General features: G+C 35.7%; 1 protein-coding gene, 1 long non-coding RNA gene and 1 pseudogene across 2 annotated transcripts; all 3 read left to right on the top strand.

Annotated features, from left to right (window-relative positions):
- The first annotated feature begins 307 nt into the window (after positions 1–307).
- On the top strand, positions 308–895 carry LOC132180316 (uncharacterized). The gene is made up of 2 exons (XR_009440128.1): positions 308–504; positions 647–895. It is a non-coding gene; the product is annotated as an uncharacterized LOC132180316 (long non-coding RNA).
- A 9,157-nt stretch (positions 896–10,052) lies between these two features.
- Positions 10,053–13,977, top strand: LOC132183185 (oxalate--CoA ligase-like; annotated as a pseudogene).
- Positions 13,978–19,497: 5,520 nt separating this feature from the next.
- On the top strand, positions 19,498–21,203 carry LOC132180558 (uncharacterized). The gene is made up of 4 exons (XM_059593430.1): positions 19,498–19,555; positions 19,647–20,368; positions 20,466–21,008; positions 21,105–21,203. Exons 1-4 carry the CDS (start codon positions 19,498–19,500, stop codon positions 21,201–21,203), a joined length of 1,422 nt encoding a protein of 473 aa, XP_059449413.1.
- Positions 21,204–21,455: the final 252 nt, after the last annotated feature.

Genomic DNA, 21,455 nt, shown 5'->3' on the forward strand with positions numbered 1-21,455 from the left:
TCCCACTTTCTCTTTTTTTATTCTTTTTATTCAAACCTAAATTTTTGCGTTCACACCTAAACTTCTTTCTTAATCCTTTTTATATTCTTATTTTATATTATTTTATTCTTATTATATATTTTATTCTTTCTTCTTTCTTTTCTCCCTCTGCCGACAACTCTCACTCTTTCTTTCTTATTCCTATTATATTATTTCCTTTATTTAATATTTTTTTTCTTTCCTTTCTTCTTCTTTCTTCATTCCATCTTACTTTATTTCGTATATTTAAGTCATCTCTCCTGCTCAACACATTGCTTCATCATAGAATTTACGTGAGTAAGAGAGGAGAGAAACCGAGAGTGAGATGGAATTTAAGACAGAGAGCTGAAGAGGAAGAAAGAGAGTTTAGGCGAGAGAGAGAGAGAGAGAGAGAAAGTCAGTGAAGGGATTGTTATGGGTATGGACCAACTGCAGCAGAACGGGTTTCAAGTAATTACCTTTGATGATCCATTCATGTAATCCACTGTAAGTATTCTTACTTACTGAGTATGATATTGATATCCAATAATACGGATTTTTGTGGTTTTATAACTTGTCTAGCATTTTACTATATATGATTCAACAATGATTTATATTATCGGAAATCAATTGACTCACTACTTCACAGTTTTTTGTAGTGCTTGCAGGAATGGAAAATCAAGGTAATTATGCAGTTGTGATTAGAGATTCATATTGAGATGTACAGAGATTCCAAGTTGGTTAAGTTTTGTCTAGAGTTTAGACTGTCGGATAGATTTGTATAAATGCCTTGTACGACATAGCTTTGGGTATTTTTGTATAAAGAAAAGTATTTTAACAGTATACTTTTGTATTGATAATTACAGTTTTTCCGCTATATGAGATTAGGTTGTTACAATTATGGTATCAGAGCCACCTAGTAACGCCAGGTCTTGTGGTATTGAAGCACTGCATGACGTTTTAAGAGGGGGAGTTTGTAACACCCCGGTCCCATATTGGGAAGATGAGAAGAAGCCCACATTGAGTGGATAGTTTATAGAGATAGTCATGGGTGCTAAGTCCCACATTGCCTAGTTACTAGGTGAAACTGGGCTAGAAATATTGGGATGTTACAAATGGTATCAAAACATTACCCAGCCTGAGATGGTGGGAGTTTGCACAAGCCTATGAGGGTCGCTAGTGGACACATGCTGGTGATGCCAAAAGTGGGTTATATTATAATGGTGTCAGTTAAGACACAATGAAATGTATAAGGGCCAAAAGTTAAGGGCCGAGAATGAAGAAATTCCCTGAGGATTGCCAACGGTGACACTGGTGCCCAAGAAGAGTGCTTGTAGAAGTCTCACATCGCCTGGGTATGGAATATGTTATGATATTTATTTATGAACAGATTGAATTTAAAAAATTTTATAGTAACTTGAGTAAGTTATGGTTCAAGTGTGATTTGTTTTTAATTTGGGTTGCTCAATTTGGAGATAGGTGGTAATTTATGGGCTTTAATTTCGAGGACGAAATTCTAATAAGGAGGGAAGATTGTAGCACCCCAGATTTTTAAAGTCTTATTTTAGAGATATTAATTTGATGCTATTAATATTCATATTAGGTAATGGCATTTACTTTGAGGTTGAGATATTTATTGATGATATTAGGTAATAATATTTATTCTTAAGGAACTTATTAGATCTTATGAATATTATTGGAATGAATATTGATTTGAGGTTATTATATCATGATGATGATTTTATATTGATTATTGTATTGGGAGATTTAAGAGATATGATAATTGATGATTGATTGGTATAATTTGGAGTATGATTGTAATAATTGGTGATTGATTTTATGAGTAAGGAATTTGTGGGATTCAGATTATTAAGGGAAATTAGGTGAGAATAATATTTAATATTTTATTAGATCTGTTTTTAATATATTGGAGTGAAACCTAACTTTCACGCCTACTTTTCCCCATTTTTCTTCACAGCAGCCCCACGCCCACTTTTTCTCATACTTTGAATTATTAACTGATGCTTATATTTCTTTTATTCATGTTTCACCAACCCAGCCGAACAATGATCCCACTTTCTCTTTTTTTATTCTTTTTATTCAAACCTAAATTTTTGCGTTCACACCTAAACTTCTTTCTTAATCCTTTTTATATTCTTATTTTATATTATTTTATTCTTATTATATATTTTATTCTTTCTTCTTTCTTTTCTCCCTCTGCCGACAACTCTCACTCTTTCTTTCTTATTCCTATTATATTATTTCCTTTATTTAATATTTTTTTTCTTTCCTTTCTTCTTCTTTCTTCATTCCATCTTACTTTATTTCGTATATTTAAGTCATCTCTCCTGCTCAACACATTGCTTCATCATAGAATTTACGTGAGTAAGAGAGGAGAGAAACCGAGAGTGAGATGGAATTTAAGACAGAGAGCTGAAGAGGAAGAAAGAGAGTTTAGGCGAGAGAGAGAGAGAGAGAAAGAAAGTCAGTGAAGGGATTGTTACTGGTATGGATCAACTGCAGCAGAACGGGTTTCAAGTAATTACCTTTGATGATCCATTCATGTAATCCACTGTAAGTATTCTTACTTACTGAGTATGATATTGATATCCAATAATACGGATTTTTGTGTTTTTATAACTTGTCTAGCATTTTACTATATATGATTCAACAATGATTTATATTATCGGAAATCAATTGACTCACTACTTCACAGTTTTTGTAGTGCTTGCAGGAATGGAAAATCAAGGTAATTATGCAGTTGTGATTAGAGATTCATATTGAGATGTACCGAGATTCCAAGTTGGTTAAGTTTTGTCTAGAGTTTAGACTGTCGGATAGATTTGTATAAATGCCTTGTACGACATAGCTTTGGGTATTTTTGTATAAAGAAAAGTATTTTAACAGTATACTTTTGTATTGATAATTACAGTTTTTCCGCTATATGAGATTAGGTTGTTACAGGGTCAGGTACCCATTTTGCCACCCTAGTCTACCTGTCAAAAGAACCAATCGAGAACCCAAATAATCAGTGGATGGCACATCTCTTTACAATACCTCTAGGCCTAGAGAAAAAAATCAGACATGTGGGGAGGAGGGAGCTCCCCCCTCCTTTCCCTTTCACCCACACACCTCCCTTCCCAACCCCTTTACTTTACTTAATCCCTTTCTTTCCTCCTCCTCCCTTTTGTTTTTTGTTTTTTGTTTTTGGTTTTTTCCAACCAGTTTAGTTGTTCTAGTTGTTAAAGCATGTAATGCTTTCAGGCGATCGATCGCCCCTTCACCAACCGTGGCTCCACTACACACAATCAAGGGAACTCCTTCAACTGACAACAACAACAACCCCAAAATCCTCTGCAGCAAGGTAGCAACTTTTCTCATGGCTTAAAAGGCTCATGCCAGATTTGTGGTAGGTTAAACCATCTAGCCATTGACTGTTACCATCAGATGGACTATTCCTTTCAAGGTAGAAATCCACCAACACAACTAGCAGCAATGGTTGCCCTCACCAATTCTGCCTATGAAGAGCAACAATTGCTGGTGGATAGTGGAGTCAATGCCCACATTATTAATCAGCTAGAGAACCTACAGATTCAGCAGCCCTTCCAACAAACAGAGGAGGTGGCAGTAGGCAATGGGACTGGTCTACAAATAGAGAACACTGGTTTAACTCTCTTACACTCTCATACTTCTTCATTTCAACTCAAAAATATACTGCATTGTCCCCAAGCTTCTACTAATCTGATTTCTATACAAAAGTTTTGCCATGACAATTCTTGCTATTTTATCCTAACCTCTTCTCATTATTATATCAAGGACATGCTGACCCATGCAACACTCTTGGAGGGGAGGAGTGAAAATGGCCTATATCCACTTCGGCTAGGAAGAAATCTTCTCAAAAGCACCAAGACTTTTACAGCTTTGATAGGAATAAGAACCACCACTCTAGTGTGGCATTTTAGGTTAGGTCATCCATCACTTGATTTAGTGAACCGTGTTGTTAAGGGTAAATCCCTTCCTGTTTCCAAGTTTGATTTCAATAAAACTTCTGCTTGTGCTTCTTGTCATTTAGGCAAAAGCAAAAAGCAGCCATTTTCTACTTCTACTCATGTATCTATTCAACCTCTAGAGCTCATTCATACTGACATTTGGACCTCTCCAGTACAGTCCATTAGTGGCTATAAATATCATCTTATCTTTGTTGATGATTACTCACGTTTCACCTGGATTTACCCCTTACATAACAAATCTGAAGTGTTTGAGAATTTTGTTAAGTTTAAGCTTATCGCAGAAAATCAATTCTCCTCTAAAATTAAACAAATTCAATCCGATGGAGGAGGAGAATACACCTCAACTCAGTTTCAAACCTTTCTCACCCATCATGGCATAGTTCATAGAAAATCTTGCCCGTATACATCTCAACAAAATGGACTTGCAGAACGCAAACTGAGACACATATTTGAAACCGGACTCACACTTCTAGCTCACTCTCACCTGTCCAATAAATACTGGGTTGATGCTTTTCTCACTGCTGTCTATATCATTAATAGGTTACCCACTCCTACTTTAGATCACAAGTCACCCTATTCCAAGCTTTATCATAGAGAACCAGATTATGAAAGACTTAGGGTTTTTGGTTGTCTCTGCTATGCACTTCTTCGACCCTATGGTTTGCACAAGTTAGAGTATAGGTCCAAACCGTGCATTTTCCTAGGATATAACTATGCTGGCTATAAGTGTTTGGATCCTGTTACTAACAAAGCTTATTTGTCTAGACATGTCATATTTGATGAAGATTCTTTCCCTGCCAAGGATCAAGCTACTACACACCTTCCATCCAAGATAAATGCTCAAGGTGAAGCTCCTTTCTCTCTCTCTATTCCTTTTTCATTACCTAGTGCATTACCTGTTTGTACTAATCCTAATGCAGCTACCTTACTTTCTGAGCCTGTTTCACCCCCAAGTTCATTACCTAGTTCAGCCCCCACTTCTAGTTCCACACCCCATTCAGCTAACAATCCCATTGCCCCACCTATAGGATCACCACATGTCCTCCCTACAGCATCACCTCCTTTACTACCCACCCACTCCATGATAACTAGGTCTAGAACAGGCTCCCTACAACCCAAAGCTTTCCCAGACTTTCAGCTCTACCATACTAGTGTCTCTGAATGTGAACCAGGCACCTATAAGCAAGCTGCCACTGATTCTAGATGGATGGAAGCAATGCAACAAGAGTATGATGCCTTGATCAAGAATGAAACATGGACTCTCTGTCCAAGACCTCTCCACCACAATGTAATTCGAAACAAATGGGTGTTCAAGATTAAGAGAAAGGCTGATGGCACAGTGGAAAGGTTCAAAGCTAGGCTCGTAGCTAAGGGCTTTGATCAGCAAAGTGGCATAGACTATACAGAGACTTTTAGTCCAGTGATCAAACCTTCAACCATTCGAGTTGTCCTTACCCTTGCTGTACATTTTGACTGGGTCATTCGGCAACTGGATGTCTCAAATGCCTTCTTGCAGGGTCATCTAAGTGAAGATGTTTTTATGGAACAACCCCCAGAGTTTATAGACAAGTCACATACTGATTAGGTATGCAAACTACACAAGGCTATCTATGGCCTCAAGCAAGCACCCAGAGCCTGGTATACTCGGCTCTTTACCTTTTAGCTTGAGCTAGGCTTTCACGGCTCTCTGGTTGATACATCTTTATTTCTCTATCTTCATGGTCAGATTCAGATTTACATGTTGGTTTATGTGGATGATATTATCATCACAGGCACTCATCCTCATATGATCACTGATATTATTGTTAAACTACAATATGAATTTCCACTAAAAGACCTTGGTCCTTTGAGCTACTTCCTTGGTATACAGGTTACCAGAGATGCATCTGGACTACACATCTGTCAAACCAAGTACATCACAGAGTTACTGCACAAAACACAAATGAGTGGAGCCAAACCCTCAAAATCTCCCTACACCTTTGGATCCAAACTCTCCAGATTAGATGGTGAAACATTGTTTGATCCTACACCTTATAGACAAGTCGTTGGGGCACTACAGTACTGCACACTTACCAGACCAGAACTAGCCTATTCAGTCAACCAATTGTGTCAACATATGCATGCACCATCATCCACTCACTGGACTACGGCCAAACGAGTACTGCGATATCTCCAAGGCACACCTGATCATGGACTTTACTACACCAAGGGCAATCTTCAACTCAATGCTTTTTGTGACTCTGATTGGGTAGGATGTCCAGATGATCGCCGATCTACCACAAGGTTTGCTGTATTCTTGGGAGAATGTCTAATAGCCTGGAGCGCCAAGAAGCAAGCAGTAGTCTCAAGGTCAAGCACTGAAGCTGAATACCACTCACTTTCCATCACTGTTGCAGAATTGTTTTGGATACGAATGTTGTTCAAAGAACTCAGAATTTGTCTTACAGTACCTCCAGTCTTGTGGTGTGATAATATTGGAGCATTAGCCTTGGCATCCAATCTTGTGTTCCATGCTCGAACTAAACACATTGAGGTAGATTATCACTTTGTTCGAGAGAAGGTCCTCAATGGTGATATCTTGATTAAGTTCATCTCCACACATGATCAAATTGCTGATATTTTTACTAAAGGTTTGCCCTCAGCACGTTTCCTCATTCTTAAGAACAAGTTGTTGGTGGTTTCTCCCCCCATCAACTTTCGGGGGGGTGTTAAAGCATGTAATGCTTTCAGGGGATCGAGCGCAGGTCGAGTGCGATCGATCGCAGTACCAAAAGCTTCAGTTGAGAACCAGGGTAATCTGCGATCGATCGCAGGATCGGTCGCAATACCAGAAGCTCCAGTTAAGAATCAGGATAATCTGCGATCGATCGCAAGCCTGATGCGATCGATCGCAGATAGGCGTTCAAATCAATCTCACAGCTATAGGAAAGTTGAAACTCAATATGGAAAGATTCTCTATATTCCTCAACCTCATATGACAGCATGTAAAGTAGGTTTGGGAGTATCAACTGGCTGTAATCAAATCGTTTGTAAAAGGAAAGAAGCTCAAGAATTGAAAGACTTGAAGACCAAGCTAGCCAATGAGAAGATCTCCTTTTCCTTGTAGTAAATTGATTTATTGCAGATTCTGATTTTAGGGTTAGCTGTGTCTTATGTCAAGTTGTATATATATTACATCAATGTAATTGTAAAAGTTATCAACTTTGAATATACCTTTTACAAAGTTTTTCACTAGTCATCCATTTGCTTATGATGCGCTATTTCCGTCCGCTCTCCACCGTGCTACGCCTCTCTTCACCTTGGGCTTTTTCGCTTCCTTCGCCTCGGTTGCTGTAGCTGTTTGCTGGTTTTTTTTTATTGTATTTTTGTTTTTTGTTTTTTTGAATAAGGGTTTGACTTCTCTTTATATCTGCTTTCATGAGGGATTTTTGCGGTGAAAGTTTTTGTCTTGGGCGCCTTTGGGTCAATAAGGATTAGTTTTGGTGTGAGAGTTTTGCTCTTTTGGCCGGAAAAATAAAAGTTGAGAATATGAGCTACCTATGTATTAGATAGAGTTTGCATGAAGCAAATTTGTTCTATAACTGAAGTTTGGACATAGGTTAGCGGATGTTGAAATCATAGATTGAACTTGATTGTAAAATTTTATGTTTGTTTCTATAACGTTGTAACCTTATAGCTTTGATTATGATTTATCATAGCTTTATGTTCTCTGATGTAATTAAGGACTTTATACTCTTGATATTTTTTCAATGAATGAAAATAAAAGATTCCTATAAAAAAAAAAAATTAAATTAAATTAACAAAAGAATGCGAATATTAGCCCAAAATCAGAAGGCCTGAAACCAATTAATGAAAATAACAATAATTGGGTTGAGGAATGAGAAGAAAAAAAAACTATTTCCAAGGCATTTACAAAAATTTCAAACAGATGTAGAGCAAAGATCATCCAGGACTATATATATGCCATCAATACAAACCATAGCCTCCATGTATGAGTGAGACAATTACAAATATATAATACCATCACAAATACCAAATGATATGTTAAAGCTGCCTCTACAAGCCCTTCGCTCACTATCTCCAACCTTTCGAAGAACTCTAATCTAACCTCCCCAAATAAACCTGCTAAGCTGTAAAACACTCGAGATGTTTTACATGTAGAAAAGTACGTAACTGTGTAAATCCATAATGTAGTAAGTCACCAATGGAATTTAGTCCATGCAGTGAGCTTAGTTAATAGGAAATAATCAAGGGAATCAAGTTCCTTAGAAATCATCGTGTTTGTTTTTTTTTTTTTGAATAAAGTGGATAAGTGTTGCCTTTGTTATTATGCTTTAATAGGATATTAAAACGTTTTGAAAATAGTTTAGGCATAATTCTTGGACAAGGCACTTAGTATTTTAATGCACCAAAGGGAAATATTTTGCATTGTGGTGAAGCAGGGCACTGGAGGCAAAATTGTCCTAATTAAGTATCCGACTTCCAAGTGCTAAGGTGTGTATTTTTCCTTTCTAGTTAAAACTTGTTTAGTGGTGATCCCACAAGTTTTTGGTGTATGAATTAAGGGTCCACTGATCATATTTGCTAGGGGTGTCAAAAATTACCGGGAAACCGGGGACCCGGTTCCGGTTCCGGTTTGAAAAATCCAAAAACCGGGTACCCCGGTTCCAATACCCGGTTTTTGGTACTCGGTTTTTACCGGGAAACCGGGAACCAAAACCAAGAAACCGGGAACCAGGTTTTCATTTTATTTAATAATATATATATATATATATATATATATTATGCTACGTTGAAATTTTCAGACAATCAGTTTGGAGAGTAGGAAAAATGGAAAACAAAGAAATATATTGTTTTAATATTTATATACATATATATTTATTGTTGGTAGTTTATATTTATTGTTGTATTATTTATATATATTGTTACTTTAGTGTATAATATTAACATCTAAACAAGATTTGATGGAATTCTGATGTTGGGTTTATTGGGTTGATTGTAGTAGTTGTTCATTTTCTGATGTTGGGTTCTTAAGCATCTGGAAATTTGGTCAACTGGGTCACTTATTTGATGCCTTTCTTTGCATAAATTTTGGTTCTTACAATTTCTTAGGCTCTCAATGAAATAGACTGTTTGAATATATATATATATATATAAAGTATTTATTGTTGGTAGTTTATATTTATTGTTGTAATAATTATTTGGAACAATCACAACAAAGCTCCTTTAATTTAGACAAAAAAGACTAATAATTTTTTTTTTTTTAAAAAAAAAAAAGGAGTCAACTTATGAAAAAAAAAATGGGCTTATTTTAGGCTCAATACCTGAAATAAGCCAAAATTAAAAAATTAAAAAAAAAATTCTTAAAAAACCAGTTATACCGGACCGGGTAAAACCGGAACCGGCCGGTAACCGGGGTTCCAGTTCCGGTTCTGGTTTCTCAAAACAAAACAAAAGTAAAACAAATAATATTTTAATGTTATAGGAAATATAAAGGGAAGTTATTGTGGAGTGTATTTGAATAGAAAGGCAAAAAGTAGTTTGATTCCCTAAACTTAGAGAAAATGACGAAGAAGCTGTTGGAAATGCTCTTAACTTACAAGTCAAACTATCGGTTGATCAGTTGCTAACCAAATCAAATGTCAATCGCCGAGAGTTTGACTATAAGAGCGTGCGGAGTATAAGATCTCATCTCATTAATCCAACCTCTAAAATCTTATGACGTTGCTAACCTCCCTAAAGTATTGCCTGTGTCGATGAATTAGGATCCTCTCTATTTCAAATGAACTGGATAATATCTAGTTAATTATAATGAAAATGTGTTTTTGTTCACTAAAAACTGAAAAGATAAAAATACATTTCCACCATAACTAATTGTATATTATCCAATTCATTTTGAATGGAAAGAATCATTTTCCGTGTCGATTCAAGTTGGTCCTATATATATATATATATTCACCGTTTCTGCGTGTACCTCTTCTTCTCGTCTCAATCTCTAAAGCAATCCATTAAGCTTATCTCCCACTTAAAAAAAAAAAAAAAAAAATGGAGAATCAAACACTCACCGGATTGTTGACAAGTGCCGCCAGAGAGTTCGCATCACGGCGAGCCCTCTCGGTCTCATGCAAGTTGGATTTGACGTACGCTCGCCTCCAAGAACTCATCGAAAGTGCCGCCACTCGGCTTGTCGCTGCTGGTGTAAGCGTCGGAGATGTCGTGGCGCTCGTTTTCCCCAACACCGTCGAGGTTTTGTTCATTCTGACGAATTCTCTCGTCTTCTTTTTTTTTTTTTTTTTTCTTTGCTTTTATAATTATGTCTTTGGAGGTTGAGAAACGTCGGAAAAAAAAAAAAAAAAAAAACGAGCATAAAATTTGGGGCTTGTTCATTGGTAGACTGAGTTTCCAAAGAAGCCTAAAATTCTGAGGTTCTTTTAGATTTTTTTATTTATATAGAAATTCGTTTTAGTCATCATTTCATTTTCCTCTAATTTGTTTCAACCGGAAATGATTTGTTTATTTATTTGGTATTTGCAATTGCAGTTTGTTATAATGTTTTTGGCGGTAATCCGAGCGAGAGCCACGGCTGCGCCGCTCAACCCAGCCTACACATCAGAGGAGTTCGAGTTCTACCTAGCTGATTCAGAGTCCAAGTTCTTATTAACCTCAAAAGAAGGAAACGACCCAGCTCAAGCCGCGGCTTCAAAGCTTAAAATCTCACACGCCACAGCCGCGCTCTCCAAAGCCGACACCGAGCTCGCTCTGTCGCTAACTCAGTCTAATTCGGACCCCAACTCGCTCACCAAACTCACCAACTACCCGGCCGACGTGTCCCTCTTCCTCCACACGTCAGGCACCACGAGCCGGCCCAAGGGTGTCCCCCTGACGCAGCTCAACTTGGCCTCGTCGGTGCTAAACATCAGGTCAGTCTACAAACTCACCGAGTCGGACTCGACCATGTTAGTCCTCCCACTCTTCCACGTCCACGGGCTCATATCCGGGTTGCTGAGCTCACTCGGAGCCGGAGTCCCAGTGGTTCTACCTGCCTCGGGCCGATTCTCGGCTTCAACGTTTTGGTCAGACATGCACAAATATAAGGCCACGTGGTATACCGCAGTGCCGACAATCCATCAAATCATATTGGATCGGCACTTGGGTAACCCGGAATCTGAATACCCGAAGCTCAGGTTCATCCGGAGCTGTAGCGCGTCTCTGGCGCCGGCCATACTGGGCAGGCTGGAGGAGGCATTCGGGGCTCCAGTACTGGAGGCGTACGCGATGACAGAGGCAGCCCATCTGATGGCGTCGAACCCGCTACCTGAGGATGGCCCGCATATGCCCGGGTCGGTGGGAATTCCGGTTGGTCAAGAAATGACGGTGTTGGATGAGAATGGGGTGACTCAAGAGGTTGAGATAAGCGGGGAGGTGTGTATAAGGGGACCAAATGTGGCCATGGGTTACAAAAATAACCCGGAGGCTAACAAGACCGCTTTTCGGTTTGGGTGGTTTCACACAGGCGATCTCGGGTACTTTGATTCAAACGGGTATTTGCATCTTGTTGGCCGGATCAAGGAGCTCATTAATCGTGGAGGTAAATTTTTCGAGATTTCTCTATAATATTACTCCAATATCATGATGATTATTATTATTATAATTGCAGGGGAGAAAATATCACCGATTGAGGTGGATGCAGTACTTTTGTCTCATCCTGAAATTGCTCAAGGAGTTGCCTTCGGGGTCCCTGATGACAAATACGGCAAAGAGGTAATAAGATTAACAAGTAGTACAGTCCATTTTTTTTTTGTTTCTTTTATTTTATTGATGCTGTTGTTGTGTTCATCAACCCAAAAGAGAATTTACGTGAAGCCGTTGACAGTGGCATGCACGTACATGTCACTGTTTGTTTGTTGATAATTTATATGGCCACATCACCCATGGCCATGGTGTAATGGAATGTTGGAAACGTACGCCAGAAACAGCATCTATGACAAAAAGAGATATTTTGGCCCATAAAAATTTTAAGTGGTAAGAGAAAACTTTGTATCAAGACCATCATGATAACACTCATTTTATAGCTCCCAATTAATAACCGACACATAAGCAAAAACATAAAAAGTGAACAAAAATAAGTTGGACTAAAATACACTAGATTTTAGGGTGATAAAATTCTTAAATGGTTAACCTTCGACCTGTGGGTTCGATGAGACCCGCGATTTTTTTTTTTCTCGAATTTGGTGTGGTTGTTCGCACTTTTATTTTTTGCATTTTTCTTAAATTGATGATGTGTCACATAGTAATTGAATGTTGTAAAAGGGGTGTTATCAAGATGGACCTGATAGTAGGGGCTCTCTTTGGCTAATCTCATCTTAGAAATCAACCATTAGATTTGTGGAGACTTTTTATTAGTCAATGGTAGACCCTACAAATATAATAATTGATCTATTAAATTTATAAGAGAATATAAACTAAATATAAAAAACTTATTGACCCTTAGCAATTCTCATTACTGAGAGAGAGAGAGAATAAAAATAAAAATTTGTAAAATCCATGCTGCGTAGATAACGTTTTTGAAAGCTTTGTAAACCATGTATTTTTCTTTTCTTTTAAAGAAAAGTACACAATTTCTATATTCTATAATATATAAAAATAAAAATGAGTACTGCCACGTGTAGGCATAAAAGGGTATTTTCGGTACAAGTGTAACTGAAAATCAGTCCTTTTAGATAGAAAAACTCCCCTATTATAACTCGTCCCCTCTCCTTTCCTCGATAACTCACAAAACTTCCAAGCGAAAAAAGAATAAAAACTCAAAGGAAATAGAAAAAGAAAAATTTACTTTAGTAATTTTACTTATCCTCAGTAAAAAACTTTAGGAGGGCAAAAAACTTTTCACAAATTATCAAATTGTAATTTTATCTATTGATGGAACTTTTGGCCTATTGCCACCGTAGGCTTTTATGGCTCTATCTATTGATGAGGCCTATAATCTATTATTACCTAAAATTTTTATGGTCTAAAAATAATTTTTTTTTAATTTCACTGTAGCATTTCGCATAACAAAATAATTGTTTGTAGGTTTGTGATAAAAAAAATTAAAAAAAGGTTGTTTATATGTTTGTGATTCCACCGTTATAAAATATGCATAAACGACAAAACAATGATAATAAAATAATTTAGAAATTAAGAATTAAAAAATCATCACTATCCTAAAGTACCCTCTTTGTTTGAGTGGAGGAGGAAGAATACAAATTTGCCTTGTGGAAAAAAGTAGATGAGTCATCATCATCAGTGTCTTCCACATCAAGTCGGTGGGGAAAGAAAAATGCTAAAGGCTCAACTTTTTTGCCTAACAAAAGTCTAACTTTTACCTTTTTTTTAAAAAAAAAAAAAAAAAAAAAAATAGAAAAAATGTCTGAAGCAACTCTATCTAATTTTGGCCTTTCTTTTATTTAGTATTTTTTTAAAAAATGAAAAATGGTATTTTTCTTCATAATAATGACATTTTCTTAAAACAAATGACATTATTATGAAAAAAAAATACCATTTTTCATTTTTTAAAAAATACCAAATAAAAGAAAGACAAAAAATAAATAGGGTTGCTTCAGACATTTTTTTATTTTTTTATTTATTTATTTTTTTTAAAAAAAAAAAGGCAAAAGTTGGACTTTTATTGAGCAAAAAAGTTTGGTCTCTATCATGCCTCGTGGAGAAATGTTAGATTTTGAACAATTTTTAATATTGTGGGGTTCTATGCAAATGACAGTTTGAGGAGGCTTTTTTATATTTTTCACTAATTATTATGTTAAAGCAAAGATATAATTTGTTTTGATTGTCTGGTTTGGTAATTAACGAAAAGGTATTTATAATTGATTCTCTCCCGAAGACGGCTACTGGGAAGATCCAACGGCGTTTTGTAGCGGAACACTTCCTTGCTCAAATCTCTACCGCTAAAGTCCCTAAGTTTGGGGCCTAGACAAACATTATCCATGCATCTACGTATCTTTGTCGTGTATGTTCAAACAAAAATAAAACCAAAAAAAAAAAAAGGATTTCTCTACATTTAATAAATAGATGAACAAATAAAAAATTATATATATTTCTTTTTTTAATTTTAAATAAACAAGATAATAAAGGGTAGATTGTGTTGCCTTGTATGATTATATACAATTTATCCCATTCATACGGGAAAAAAGATGTGATGTGTCGCACCCACATGGCGTTCCGTGAGACCCTCCCAATTTTGGAATGTCAGTAACCAAAGAGTTGGGCTTTCTCTCGAGTCTATGTGGCCAGACAAGTTCCAGTGGGATGACCTTTAGTTGATAAGATCCCATAGGACTTCAATGAGGCCCAAGTGGGTCCTCGGAATATTGGGCCCTCCAAACAAAAAGACATACAATTAGGATTTGGATCATTTACACCTCATTGTAGCATTTCTGAATAACAAAACTCCCTAGTCTCCAACTCGGTCTATAAAAGCACACAAGAGTACTCTTCAAGCACAAACGCATGCATGAAGGGGTAGAATTAGGTGTGGCGTTGGGAGGATGATATTTTTTTTTTTTTGGTTGGAGAGATTAACAGACTTATATAAGTACAAAAGCACATAAATACATATAATCTCTTTATATGTGTTTCTGTGTGTTTATATAAAATAAAAGTATAGAAGTCTTACATTTAATCTCACGACATAACAAACACGCAATAGTATAAACAACTAACTAAACACGATCTATAAGGTTCAAGAAAAAATATACTTTTGAGTGTAGACCATTTTTCTTAACAATTCTCTATGCCTCAAATAATAATAATGTCAAATATTGGTAACTGATTGTTGGTTAAAAGCCACCTAAAGAACCCAACTATTTAGCTTTTCCTTTCACATATTCAATTAGAGTCCCAAACCAAATTGAGTTTTTGGCTAGAAGCGAACTAGAATATGGAGTGAAATTAAATAAATTGGGTATTTTAGGTATTTTAATGTTGAAAGAGGAGGCAAAACTAAAAAAAAAAAAATAATAATAATAATAATTAAAAGAGGAATCAAAAATTATTTTGGGGAGGTAAAACTAAAAATAAAAAAGAATTAAAATAGGACAAAAATATTATTTTGAGGGGACAAATCTATAAAATTTGTATACTTAAAGCAAATTTGTAAACATTTTGGAGGACATTCGTCCCTCCACCTTAGGCTTAGGTCCACCCCCTGCATGCATGCAATTGCAATTTATTCATCCCATCAAGGAATGTAACTTAATTCCAATTAGTTAAGATCTAAAAACACATACTTGGTTTTTTGTCCTTTTTAACAAAGGAGAGATTTGGTGGGAATTGAGATGTAAACTCAGAAGTGAAACAGTTAGATGCATGGTTGTAAAATTGGGTTCAACGTTTCAAAAAAAAAAAAAAAAAATAGTGATGTTTGGGATAGTGATGTTTTTGGAAAACGCCACTAAAATGGTAATACTATTCATGCGTCACCTTTTGTGCGTGAATAGCGAATCGTGACCGGTATGTTACTATTCAAACATCTCAAATTTTGAAAATATTAACGCTCAAAGTTTGCGTTTACGGCTACCACCCACACCTAAAAACTTCAAAATTTCTCCCTCTTTCATCCACACACATAAAACTATATATATGTAAAAGCTGGGTTGCCACCAGTTTGTTGCCAAATCGACAACTACCCTTGGGGTAGAGGGTGGCCCGCGAGCCACCCTAGATGTCCCTGGGGGTGGGCTTTCGAGACACCCTTGGGCAGATCAAGGGTGGCTATTGGCACCACTATCTTTTTTTTTTTTTTTTTAAAGAAAAGTAATTTGATTTTTGGTTATATATATACATATTAAGAGTAACGACATTTGAACAATGCAAAGTGTTACCTTTTAAAAAGGTGATGCCCATGTTCACACGTTGCCTTCTAAAAGGCGACATGTGAATAGTGCCAATGTCACCTTTTAGAAGGTAATGTGCACTATTCACACACCGCCTTCCAAAAAGTGACATTTGAGCTTAAATGTTGCCTTGTGAAAGGTGATGTTGGCACTATTCACATGTCGCCTTTCAAAAAGTGACATTTGGGCTTAAATGTCGCTTGACATTTTCACTGTTCACACGTCTCCAATTTTGAATTCAGTCACAATGTTTAAGGTCATTTTGAAAATGTTGCTATGCAAACGTCACTACATCACTTTTGATTTTTTTTTTGGGGTGGAAAAAACGTCACCTTTCTATTTTAGAAATTGGATAGTTCTGTTAACAAAATATATATTCAAAGGTGGCACAAAAGTTTATATGCTCTCTTTTTTTATAGTGATGGGAGTTCATAATATTATTTCTTCATAAGAATAAATAACTAAATTAAATCATGAGTACATGCAATGCAGTTTAATATAAATTACCCGAATGCGAAGATGTAGATGACAATTAAGATTACTTGTTTATGTTAATTAGATGACAATTTTTCATTTCTTTCTGTCAAGAGGGAGATGACAAGTTGAATCTTTATTTTATTCTTAACTATTTTATATTCAAAAACAAAAAAGAATGACCGGCGGTCCGGCACCGACGTAACTCTGGAAATAAAAAACTCTCAAATTTCTCTGATATTGTCAGAATTGATATTTTCAGGTGAATTGGGTTAACATATATCTGACATTTTCACAGGTATGACAATTTCCAAGATTAGAGTTCCACTGATCAAGTCAAAAATTATGGTTACAATAACTAGACACGTACTCACTACAAATTTAAAGGATTACGTTGAAAAGTTTGACTCGTTTAATTAAATGTTTTGGGTTAAAGTTGACCTATATAATATTATATTCATGTTGACACGACTTGAACCTAACATACGACATAGTGGTAAACAAATTTTAACATGCATGACTCATAAATCCGACACAAACTCAATACAAAATTAATTAGAAGATTAAGGTTGAAGAGTTTGTCCCGTTTAATTGAAGTGTTCGAGTTAAATTATTTAACCTATATAATTTTAAATATGTCTCAATATAACTCAAACTCGAAACACAAACATATATTATCACTCCTATAAGCAATTATTAGGTCGATTGAAAGTCTTGCCATTCCTCGTGTTTTATTAAACGGATATGCAAGTTACAAGAGTTGTTGACTGGAGCACTCTCTAATTTTTTTTTTTTTTTTTTTTTTTTTGAGCTCTACTACATAATTGAAAACATTGAGAATAAAACCGAGTATTCCTTCCAACTTTTTTCCTCTAGCTGCGGCCGGCTCAATGGTAGTGCGGTCCTCGGCTAAACCCTAAGGCCTCCTACTTTATAAATACTTAAAAAAAAATAATAATAATAAAGCTCTTTATATATACTAAAATTGTCAATAGAAAAAAACAAGAATATGAAAGGTCTAACGAGAGCATAGAAAAACAAAACAAAAAAAAAAAGGTGATATGGCATATTTAAAAGATTCCAACTAAGGTGCCCGCTTTTTAACCCCTAGAAAAGGGCTTTGTCAATTTTTAAGTTTGGTAAGCACTTAAATATCCAGGCAATATACAAATGCTACCATTGATTGTGGGAGTCTCCAATAAGAGGAAATATTAATTTTCTGGTAAAAAAACAGAATGCTTTTCAATTTCCTTTTGATAGGTTTCGAAATTACTCATTTTGGTGTGAATGATTAATAGAAGTGTGATTTCTCGTTAATCTCGTTAATTAATGTTGACTGGTGTTATTAATATTGCTAATCTATGATCTCTTGCTAGTTGCTAGTTCTACAAATTAGAATGAGAATTGGTTGCCCTCATCGATGATTCAGCCATTGTGACCATTATCAACCCAACCTTCAAGGGCGAGCTGCGAGCCTTTCCTAGATGGCAAATGATGCATGTTCGCAGGGAATTAGGGAATCGAACTGGACATGCATTATCTAGAATTGCTACGTTGGGTCTGATAGATAAAAAATGGTTGATCAGCCCCCTGCCCCTGCATGTATCAACGAGATTTTGTTGATGGAGCAAATTGCTCCATCCATTTGAGTTGTTTAATGAGAAAGCATGATTTTATCAAAATAAAACAAATTGATCCGATATTATGCTACACAATTGTCCAAGGTTCAAAATAAAATGGGATATATATATATATATATTTGTTGTTCTTAATAGTAAAAATATTTCATGAAATCAAATAAAAAAAATTAATGATTGATTGAGTTTTTGGTAAATTAACCTTTCTATTTTGAATAAGATCTAAATAAAAAAAATTAAAAAATTAAAAAAAAAAAAAAAGTAAACTTATAAAGAGGGAAGTTTGTAAAATTGAAGAATATTTTGGAAACTTTTATTCTTCTTAGCATTTAATTGTTTTTCCCAACAATAGAACCATTATTAAGAATGTAGTTAATATTATTTGAATTTTCCTATCTACTGCTATCAATTTATTAAGCCTTATTAAAGCTGGAGATTTAATTCTCTTTTCTTTTTAATTACTTAATTACCATAATTAGGAGCCTTAAATAAAAAAATATTGACTATATATAATTAGGCATTTAAATATTATTTTTGTGAAAAAAAATCGTTATGAATATTCATTAATTGAATAGGTTATTAAATTAGGGACGTTAGGCTGCTAGTTACCTAATGGTGTCCTAAACCCTAAATAGTTTATTGCGTTATTTCTTTCCTTTTTCACCCAAATATATATATATATATATATTGTTGTTCTTAATAGTAAAATATTTCATGAAATCAAATTAAAATAATTAATGATCGATTGAGTTTTTGGTAAATTAACCTTTCTATTTTGAATAAGATCTAAATAGAGAAAAAAAAAAAAAAGAAAAAAAAAATGGAAACTTCTAAAGAGAGAAGTTTGTAAAATTGAAGAATATTTTGGAAACTTTTATTCTTCTTAGCATTTAATTGTTTTTTCCAACAATAGAACGTTTATTAAGAATGTAGTTAATATTATTTGAATTTTCCTATCTACTGCTATCAATTTATTAAGCCTTATTAAAGCTGGAGATTTAATTCTCTTTTCTTTTTAATTACTTAATTACCATAATTAGGAGCCTTAAATAAAAAAATATTTATTATATATAATTAGGCATTTAACCCATGGGGTTGCACGATGGGCTATCCATGAAAACGAAACTAGGACTTGGCATATGGAGTATCCAGCTTGTATTCACACGATTATTTTAGGGGAGACACCCTCCCCCGACAATGATTAAGCAATAAAACTCTTTCCATTTCTCCCCAAAAAAAAAAAAAAAAAAAAAAGGCATTTAAATATTATTTTTGTGAAAAAAATCGTTATGAATATTCATTAATTGAATAGATTATTAAATTGGGGGTGTTAGGCTGCTAGTTACCTAATGGTGTCCTAAACCCTAAATAGTTTATTGCATTATTTCTTTCTTTTTTCACCCAAATATTTATCAGAATATTAGCAAGCTTAAGGAAGAATCATAATAACCTAATTTGCCCAAATGGCTTCCCTCCATCTCAAATGAAATGGAGAGGATCTATCTCCCATCTTTCTGGGTTCAACAGCTTTTCACCATTGACAATGGTTTCTTCAATTTCTTCAAAATGGAGCAAAATTCAAAAAAATCACAACTATTCATCTCATGGAACCCTATACAAGTCGGTATCTATTTCAGGGCTGCTCATCTTTTTGTTCTGCATCTTCTTCTTAAACCCTCCCAGCAATTACCAACCTTTCAGTCGTCTCTTATCAACCTGCTCATGTCCCACCCCTACTACTACTCCCAACTCTCCGACCAACATCAGCCACATTGTTTTTGGAATTGTCGGTGCACTAAATACATGGAACTCCAGAAAACCATACGTTGAATCATGGTGGCGACCAAACATAACCCGGGGATATCTTTTCCTCGACAAACCTCCGGGGCCGGAATTCCAACCATGGCCTTCAAATCTTCCTCCTCTTCGTGTCAGCGAAGATGTCAGGAAGATCCCAACATTACCGAAAACTGTGAAGCCAATTCCGGCTCGAATTGTGCGAGCAATAATTGAAGCATTTAGGGAGGGAGATAAAAACGTGAGGTGGTATGTGATGGGAGATGACGATACAATCTTTTTTCTTGATAATTTAATTGGGGTTCTTGCAAAATACAACCATTCAAAGTACTACTATATTGGGTCGAATTCTGAGTCTGTTATATCCAACATTGTTTTCTCGTTTGATATGGCTTTTGGTGGGGCTGGATATGCTCTGAGTTACCCTGCTGTGGAGGCATTGGCAGCCAAGCTAGACTCTTGTATTGAGAGAGATCCGCAGAAGCATTTCAGTGATTATATTTTGCACTCATGTTTGGCTGATTTAGGAATTTCTTTAACTCTCGAGAAAGGATTTCACCAGGTAATTAATTGGCTGGTGTTTGGCTCATGATTTGATATAATTAGTAGATATATTTTCTGATCCCTACATATGATTTACTATGTTGTATTTCTTGCAGATTGATATGCGCAATGACACAACAGGTTTTCTATCAGCTCAGCCCCATACCCCTTTCCTCTCCTTCCACCACATTGACGCCATTGACCCAATCTTCCCTTCCATGAACCGTTCGGAAGCCATAAACCACCTCATGAAGGCGGCGAAAGCCGACCAATCCCGTCTTCTTCAACAAACCATATGCTACCACAGGCCAACCAACTGGTCTTTCTCTGTCTCTTGGGGCTACTCTGCTTATATCTATGAAAACATAATCCCTCAGAGCATTTTATGCAGACCCCTTCAGACATTTACAAAATGGAGGAGAGAGGTAAAGCTACACTTCTACGTGTTCTACACCCGACCACTCTCCAGCGATCCCTGTCAAGCTCCCCATGTGTTTTTCTTTGATTCTATAGAGCTTACACAAGGTGATGAACAAGTTATTACTACATATATTAGAAAATCGCCTCGGGGTTTACCAAATTGTTCATCCACTGGTAATCATTCAGCGGATGCAATCACCAAAATTCAGGTGCTTTCACCAGCAACAACACGCCTGGAGGTGAGTGCATGCTCTCATTTCATTACACATTCTTCAAGGGTTTTTTAAGGTTGTTTTGTTTATTGACAACTGCAGTTTGTTTGTTTTGTTGAACAGGCTGGAGGAAGAGATTGCTGTGACATTGAATATGCAGATAGAACCAGTGTTACACAAGTCAAATACAGGCCTTGCTTGAAAAATGAAGTGATTGCTTAGTTACTCTAATATCAAATCTTGTTCTTGAATTCAGTATTAATGTTCCACTTAATTCTCCAAATGAATATTTTTTATTGTTCCACCAAATGAATTTTTTTTATTGTTCCACTTAATTCTCCAAATGAATTTCTTTTGTTCTCCCGACTCTAGAATACACTATCAGAAATACTTTTATATAGTAATACAAATCATTTTTTGTTTTTTTTTTGGATGTCCACACGAGAGGGGAGGGAGATTCATATTAGTGACTTT

This window comes from Corylus avellana, chromosome ca5 (assembly GCF_901000735.1).
Source record: "Corylus avellana chromosome ca5, CavTom2PMs-1.0".
NCBI lineage: Eukaryota > Viridiplantae > Streptophyta > Magnoliopsida > Fagales > Betulaceae > Corylus > Corylus avellana.

Excerpts from the sequence above, each read along its gene's own strand:
- LOC132180558 (XM_059593430.1), top strand. The coding sequence starts at position 19,498 with ATGGAGAGGATCTATCTCCCATCTTTCTGGGTTCAACAGCTTTTCACC. Across the intron at positions 20,369-20,465 it reads TCGAGAAAGGATTTCACCAG|ATTGATATGCGCAATGACAC; the intron begins GTAATTAATTGG and ends TATTTCTTGCAG. Across the intron at positions 21,009-21,104 it reads CAGCAACAACACGCCTGGAG|GCTGGAGGAAGAGATTGCTG; the intron begins GTGAGTGCATGC and ends TTTGTTGAACAG.